Source organism: Vipera ursinii, assembly GCF_947247035.1.
Source record: "Vipera ursinii genome assembly, chromosome: 6".
Classification (NCBI taxonomy): Eukaryota; Metazoa; Chordata; class Lepidosauria; order Squamata; family Viperidae; genus Vipera; species Vipera ursinii.
In genome coordinates, this window is record NC_139515.1 from 84945678 (window position 1) to 84954451 (window position 8774).

Sequence of the window (8774 nt, forward strand, 5' to 3'; positions counted from 1 at the left end):
AGTCATTCAGCTTGCTTGCATGACTAATGTGGTTCTAGAACTCACAGTCTCCTAGTGAATGGCCCATGGTCACCCAGCTGGCTTTCAGGGCGAAGGCGGGACTACAACTCTTGGTCTTCTGCTGATTGGCCCATGATCACCCAGCTGGCTTTCAGGGCTAAGGCGGGACTAGAACTCACCAACTCCTGGTGATTGGCCCAAAGTCACTCAATTGGCTTTCATGCCTAAGGCAGGACTTGAACTCACAGTCTTTTTTTTTCTAGCCTGGTGCCTTAACCACTAAATCAAACTCCCTCTTTATCCATGTTCTTGTCTCCTAGGAGTGACTGTCAATGGTGAACTAATCGGGGCACCTGCCCCACGGAACGGTCATAAGAAACAGCGGACATACTTCAAGAGCATCACGATTCTCAGCAACAAACCAGAAAGATCCTACCTAGAAATTTCACCCACCAAGGTCATCTTGGATGATGAGAGGAGACTGGTCTTTCCCTGTGACCGCAACGCCATGATAGTGGGCAAGAATTTCCAGGTGTCCATCGTGGCCCATGCCAACATCACTGTGGTCCTACGAGAGTCCATCAGTTTTGTCATTCTGATCCACCACTACAAGAACCCTGCCCGGTATCAGAAGAATCACTTGGGTTTCTACATCTCTAACGGTCAAGGACTTTCAACAGGTTCCCATGGGCTGATAGGTAAGGGAGAGATGTGTTGGTTTCTAAGGTTGTGTGCAGAGAGACATACAGTATGTCTTCCATTTGGATTCCGAAAAAGAATAGAATAGAATAGAATAGAATAGAATAGAATAGAATAGAATAGAATGGAATGGAATGGAATGGAATGGAATGGAATGGAATGGAATGGAATGGAATGGAATGGAATGGAATAGAATAGAATAGAATAGAATAGAATAGAATAGAATAGAATAGAATAGAATAGAATAGAATAGAATAGAATAGAATAGAATAGAATAGACAGAATGGAATGGAATGGAATGGAATGGAATAGAATAGAATAGAATAGAATAGAATAGAATAGAATAGAATAGAATAGAATAGAATAGAATAGAATAGAATAGAATAGAATAGAATAGAATAGAATAGAATAGAATAGAATAGAATAGAAAATACAGAATAGAATAGAATAGAATAGAATAGAATAGAATAGAATGGAATGGAATGGAATGGAATGGAATGGAATAGAATAGAATAGAATAGAATAGAATAGAATAGAATAGAATAGAATAGAATAGAATAGAATAGAATAGAATAGAATAGAATAGAATAGAATAGAATAGAATCTGGAAGGGACCTTGGAGGTCTTCTAGACCAGCCCCCTGCTCAAACAGGATAACCTATACCATCTCAGACAAGTCACAGTCCTGAGTACCTGCAATGTGACCGGCTAGGAAGGGCTGCCATAGAACACAAGGATCTGTAGGGTCTTAATACGGCTAGTCCTTGATTTATAACAGTTCATTTAGTGAAAGTTTGAAGTTACAATGGCACCGAAAAAAGTGACTTATGACCATTTTTCTCCTTAGGACTGTTGCAGCATCTCCTTAGTCACGTGATCAAAATTCAGTTGCTTGGTAATTGGCTCATATGGGTCATCCTCGAGTTACAGCAGTTCATTTAGTGAATGTTCAAAGTTACAACGGCACTGAAAAAAGTGACTTACGACCGTTTTTTCACACTTACGTCTGTTGCAGCATCCCCATGGTCAGGTGATCAAAATTCAGACACTTATGGCTTGTATTAACGGCGGTTGCAGCATCCCGGGGGTCATCCGATCTCTTTTTGCGACCTTCTGACAAGCAAAGTCAGTGGGGAAGCCAGATTCACTTAACAATTGTGTTATTAACTTAACAAGGGGAATGATTCACTTAACAACTGGGGCAAGAAAGGTCGTAAAATGGGGCAAAATTCACTTAACAACTGTCTTGCTTAGCAACAGAAATTATGGGCTCAATTGTGGTCATAAGTCGAGGACTAACTGCCATAAATGTGAGGACTGGTATTACTAACTTAACAACGGTAGGGATTCGCCTCACAGCTGTGGCAAGAGAGGTCGTAAAATGGGGCAAAACTCACATAACAACTGTCTTGCTTACCAAGAGAAATTTTGGGCTCCATTGTGGTCGTAAGTCAAGGACTTCCTGTCGAGCCGATTTAAATGGTCTATTCAATGGTCTATTCTGAATGGAGTTCTAGCTGTCTTCTGGAAGAGAAATCCACAATGGGGACCAGAATTTTTCGGTTGCTCAGGAAGCGGATGGTTAAAGGAATGGTGCCCAACTTTATGACGCTTTTTTGCCACAGTTGTTAAGTGAATCAGTGCAGTTGTGACGTGAATAATGTGTTCTTAAGCAAATCTGGTTTCCTCCCTTGACTTGGCTTGTCAGCAGCCAACTGGGAGGGCCGCAAATGATGAGCACAGTAGCCTGAGATGCTGTCACATGATCAGAATTTGGGTGTTTGGCCACCAGCATGTTTCTGCAACCATTGCAGCGTCCCAGGGTCACATAGTCGCCATTTGCAATCTTCCCAGCCAGTTTCCGACAAGGAAAGTCACTGGAGGAAGCCACTTTCTCTTAACAACCAGGTGGTTCACTTAACAACTCAGTGAGTCGCTTAACAACGTACAAGATCATACAACTGTACAAGACTCACTTAACTATCCCCTTGCTTAGCCACAGAAATTCTGGATCCAGTTTGATCATAAGCTGAGAACGATCTGAAGTCACTTTTCTCAAAAAAAAATTAAAAAAAAATGCCTCTCACCCGTGTTGGTGGAAATTGCTCACCCCATGCCTGTCTCATTAATTCACTTGCTCACAAATTCCATTTTTCTCCCCCCTATTGCAGGCCAGTTCTTGCACCAAGACATTCAGCTGTTGAGTGAGCCATTCTCAGAAAAGTGTAGCCCGGACAACTGCCATGAAATAAAGTCTGGGAACTCGAACTCGGCGCACGCCCTAAAGTTGAAAGGGCGTTTGGTGCCTGTCGTGTGGAAGCAGAGGAAGATCTACAATGGCAAACAGGAAGTGGACTGCTGGTTTGCCAAAAACAATGCAGAGAAACTAATTGATGGGGACTACAAAGACTACTTGGCCTCCCATCCCTTTGACACAGGGACTAGCACCTGGGTGGAAAACAGACTTTGAAAAGAGGAGACACTCCCTTGCTGTTCTCCGAGAAGAATTTGCTTGCTCTCAAGAGAACTTTTATGTCTTATCTAGGCTTTGCCATGCTGAAGGAACACACTTTAAAAGTACAGGTAGTTCTCGACTTATGACCACAACTGAGCCCAAAATTTCTGTTGTGCAATGAGACAGTTGTTCAGTGAGTTCTGCTGCATTTTACAACCTTTCTTGCCACAGTTTTTAAGGGAATCACTGCAGTTATTAAGTTACTAACACGGTTATTAAGTGAATCCAGTTCTCCCATTGACTTTGCTTGTCAGGCTGTCGGGTTAGAATAGAATAGAATAGAATAGAATAGAATAGAATAGAATAGAATAGAATAGAATAGAATAGAATAGAATAGAATAGAATAGAATAGAATAGAATAGAATAGAATAGAATAGAGAATGGAATGGAATGGAATAGAATAGAATAGAATAGAATAGAATAGAATAGAATAGAATAGAATAGAATAGAATAGAATAGAATAGAATAGAATAGAATAGAATAGAATAGAATAGAATAGAATAGAATAGAATAGAATAGAAAATGGAATAGAAAATGGAATAGAATAGAATAGAATAGAATAGAATAGAATAGAATAGAATAGAATAGAATAGAATAGAATAGAAAAGAAAAGAAAATATGGAGTAGAATCGAATAGAATGTGCAAAAAAAGTTCAATCAATCAATTTCAACTTCTTGCAAAGTTCGAATTGATTGAACTTTTTAGTCCCACCCAGTCTGCCGTTACCACTGCAGCCACGCCTACCCAATTGGCCACACCTACCCAATGGGCCACGCCCACCTGGCACCCGATGATACATAAGTGGGTTTTGGGTTGCAGTTTGGGCACTCGATCTCTAAAAGGTTTGCCATCACTGGTCTAATGTATGATTATTATCTAGTTAAGAAATTGTTCTTGAAAAATCACTCTTGAGTTGGAACAAGCAGATAGATGGAACAGCTTCATAAAAGATGCACACAACCATTTTTTATGTTTGTATTGCACTGTTTGTATAATGTGCGACTGAGTGGGTCTAGCACGTGGGAAATTTTGCTTGGAAATCAAAGGGCAATTAAACAATGAAGCCATTTTAACTTCAGTGGAGATGGTCAAGAATGTAAATACTTCTTTGTTGTACTGTAAATACTGTTGTACTGTAAATTTGCTAAGCATAACCTGATAGCTTAACACTATCAGGTTAATGTTTCGATTCACACAACCTGCTAAAGTCAGTTAAAATTTTGTGACTTAGCCTGTAATGCAAACTCAGCAACACAGCGCCTATGTTGTATTGTAAGGCAGCAGCTGGATGGATATGGGGATCACATGTATTCACAAATTTTAGTTTGCAGAAAGTAACTGCCTTAATATAGGGGTAAAAAAATTAAAATATGGTGGTATCATAAAAATTATAATAAAAGGATTTCTTTTTATATTGATTAAATTCATGGAGTTTTCTCACCAGTAGGGAATGCATTTATCAACAGAAGATGCAGAAATAGCAAAAAAAATGCAGAGATAATCAAAGATAATTTCCAATTGATAGTAGGCATTCACAAAAGAGTTGCATGTGATGAAAACATTTCTGCATAACTGAAGCCACCAACACATATGGGGTGAGCTGAATCTTTAATTAATGTTTTGGTCGCCACAATATAAAAAGATGTTGAGACTCTTGAATGGGTATGAAGAATGGTTGCATGAATTGAGTATTTCTAAATTAATGAAGAGAAGGATGAGGGGTGACACGATAGCAGAGTTCCAATATCTCAAGGGCTGCCCCAAAGAAGAGGGGGTCAAGCTATTCTCCAAAGCCCCTGAAGGCAGGACAAGAAGCAATAGATGGAAACTAACCAAAGAGAGAAGCAACCTGGAACTAAGGAGAAACTTCCTGACAGTTAGAACAATTAATCAGTGGAACAACCTGCCTCCAGAAGCTGTGAATGCTCCAACACTAGAAGTTTTTAAGAAGAGACTGCACAGCCATTTATCTGAAATGATATAGGGTTTCCTGCCTGAGCAGGGGGTTGGACTAGTTGACCTCCAAGGTCCCTCCCAACTCTGTTATTTTGTTGACCTGTTAATCTCTGTTTATATCTTAAAAGCGACTTAACCTGGATCTACATGCTGTGTTTAGCGTCTAATAACCCTATTGTACCACTTAGAATAGGGTCATATGATCTCACAACTCTAACACAACTTTTCTCAGTTAATCACTTCCAAAGTGGGCTGCTAAATTTCCTTTATTTGTTATTACATTGGAAAGAATCTGAATTTTTGCAAACAGATCCAAGATTCTCATAAATGCACAATATATATCACCATTCTAGATGCTTGTGCACTTAGGCTATAAGCAGAACCAAATCAGCTTCACTCCAGCTGATCCATTCTTTTTCCATTCAACGGGCACATTTGTTTGAAATGTGTCAAAAGTCTCTAATTCAATGTCTGCCAGACCAATGTTTCTCAACTTTAGCAACTTTAATATGGGTGGACTTCAACTCCCAGAATCCCTCAGCCAGCATTGTTTGCTTTTTTTTCTAGAATCAGTGTCAGGAAAAAAATAGAAAAATTCTGGAAGAAATTCAGATGATTCACTTTTACTGGGCTTTGGGGTCTTAATCTAATGGGGTGGGGGGGAATGAGATGTTATTATATATTACCAGATGAATAGAAAGGAATGGAATGGAATACAGAATGGAATGGAATACAGAATGGAATGGAAAATAGAATGGAATGGAATAGAATACAGGATAGGATAGGATAGGATAGGATAGGATAGGATAGGATAGGATAGGATAGGATAGGATAGGATAGAACGGAACGGAACAGAATAGAATAGAATCGAGAATGGAATGGAATATGGAATGGAATGGAATAGAATACAGGATAGGATAGGATAGGATAGGATAGGATAGGATAGGATGGAACGGAACAGAAAAGAATAGAATCGAGAATGGAATGGAATATGGAATGGAATAGAATACAGGATAGAATAGAATAGAATGGAATGGAAGAATATGGAATGGAATGGAAAGTATGGAATGGAATGGAATGGAATAGAATACAGAATAGAATACAGAGTGGAGTGGAGTGGAGTGGAGTGGAGTGGAGTGGAGTAGAGTAGAGTAGAGTAGAGTAGAGTAGAGTAGAGTAGAGTAGAGTAGAGTAGAGTAGAGCAGAGCAGAGCAGAGTAGAGTAGAGTAGAGTAGAGTAGAGTAGAATCAGGGCTTTTTTTGTCATAGAATGCTCAGAACGGAGTTCCGGCACCTTTTTTGGATGGAACCTTGTAGGGAAGGCAAGGCGGGTTGTATGACATGTGTGAGTTCCGGCACCTTTTTCTTTTACAAAAAAAGCACTGAGTAGAATAGTTCCATCATGGCCACCATCTTGACTTTTTTGACCACTCCAGAAATGCTTCAACTGCGAACAAATAAAATAGAAAGCAGAATGGAACAGCAGCCAAATAAATCATGTCACAAAGAATAGAGACAAATATTTGAAAAGTGCAGAAAGAATTTTAAGTCTGCCACTCCCTTGCTGCTCTCTTTAGAAAAACAAACAGTTAATGTATTTTTTAAAAAATAATTTATGTCTAGGCTTCCTGTTTAAACTAAAACACACACACACACACAAAGCAATTTAGCTCAGAGATCAAACAAAATCTTGCTAAGCAAACAATTGGCAATGAGGTGAAAGAGATGCTAATTTAAACAACAGCCGTTTTCCATGGCCAAAGAATGAGCTGAGAACCCCCACAAAGAGCAGCTGAGGGTTCAAGAAAGGTAACCTACAGCACGTGTCAATTAAAAGAGCTCCCGGTGTTAAGTGGGCCAACTCACACAGTAATGTTTAAGGTCCGCCCTTTGAAAGCCAAAATGCACACTGCAGGGAAGGATAACTTTGTAAAATGTTTTGCCTCTTCTTTCTATTCATTACAGAGGCTGAGAAAGAGAACTTATTAAAAAGCACACAAGCCTGGGTTTTGTTACTGTGGGGAGTCAGCCCCCCCCCCAGAGAAGGAAATATTAAAAGGGCAGAATATATTTCCCTAAAGGATTTTAAAAGCAGGAACCAACCCCGTCCCCACGTCTCTCTGTCCCAAATGGAAACCAAGTCTGCAGAATTGGAGATGTGATCATCTTTGTCAGAAAGACTGGAATCAGGAAACTGGGATTAGGAAGAAAGATCCCTAGAATCAACGCCAAAAATCTAAGAGTCATCAGCCACAGCCAGAGGGAAGCAGGATATGACCCTTGGGACATAATAGGATTAACCCACCACCATCAGAATACCAGAAAGGCACACTCAGACTCAGGTCAAAGTTCATGCCGCAGGAACAACTCCAAACAAAAGGCTCCAGAGGGTATAAAAACCCACTCTCTACATGTGCTCACTCTTTTTTCTTCCAGAGCCATCTTCCTGTCTGGCTCTCCTCTTCGATAAACTGCAACCTTCTTTCTAAAGCAGTTGCCATGTTTGTTTATTCCCGGCTTGGACTGAACCATGATGAAGACTTTTCCTTCAACGTTACTTCCCTTGGAAATTATAAAGTGACCCCAAATCCCATTTTACAACGGACGGCTCAGCTGCTCAAACTTAGCCCAGTGTTTCTCAAGCTGAGCAATTTTAAGAGGGTTGGGTTTGAACTCCCAGAATTCCCCAGCCAGCATGTGTAGACGTCAGCTCCCAGAATTCCCCTGGCAGTATTCTCGTAGCTTAAGAATACCACCCAAGCACGCAAGCAGCCCGAGCTTCCATTTTGTTGAAAGCAGAGCTCAGAGCACACACAGCAATAGCTCCCATAGCCGTTTGAATATGAAACATTTATTATTCTTACAAAAGAGTAGTGAAAAAAAAAAGTGAGTCAATCAGGCCAAACAGCAAGGCTTTTTAAATACCGTCTTTGTAACCAGATGCTATTTACAAGTGGTTTGTGCTTTTGTGAGTCCTTCAGGTTTCCACAAGGCAAATTCATCTTGATTCTCATTATTTATTTTTTGTTTTGTTTGTTTTTAAAAAGTGCTGAGATGCAAAATCAAGCCAAAAACTATAACCAACTGGCCAGCCAGAATAAACAGTTCATCAGGAATCAGCAGGACAATATGCAACCAAACCTCACAATTTTAAGTCTCTTAAATAACCCAGCAACATATCCCCCCCCCCCAAAAAAAGGAATTTCAAATGCAAGAGGCCACAGGTACAACACACCTTAGGATATTTTAGTGCCAAGTCTTTAAACTTGGCCCTTTTATGACCTGTGGACTTCAACTCCCAGAATTCCTCAGCCAGGCACATGTGCCTGGCTGAGGAATTCTGGGAGTTGCAGTCCACAAGTCATAAAAGGGCCAAGTTTCAAGACCCCTGGTTTAATGGGTTGTGATTTATAATTTCTCATTTCCAGTGTGGTCTCTAAAATGAAGATCCTTTTTTTAAAAAAAAAAAATTGGGGTTCAGCTTGGAATGATTAAAGGGCCACTCAATAATCTCTGTGTTTCAAGCTAGGGCTCCGGCTTTGAGGAGGAGATGCTAAGAGATCTACGTCGCTTCTGGAACTGTCGAAATCCAAAGTGGGGCAAA

General features: G+C 40.1%; 1 protein-coding gene across 1 annotated transcript in view; it reads left to right on the plus strand.

Moving 5' to 3' along the window:
* ITIH5 (inter-alpha-trypsin inhibitor heavy chain 5) overlaps positions 1-4562 on the plus strand; it is a 46487-nt gene extending 41925 nt beyond the window's left edge. Inside the window, exons 13-14 of the mRNA XM_083366092.1 lie at positions 321-698; positions 2871-4562. Coding sequence (XP_083222218.1) covers positions 321-698; positions 2871-3169 — 677 coding nt within the window. The 3' untranslated portion in view covers positions 3170-4562. The remainder of the gene's footprint in view (positions 1-320; positions 699-2870) is intronic.
* Positions 4563-8774: the final 4212 nt, after the last annotated feature.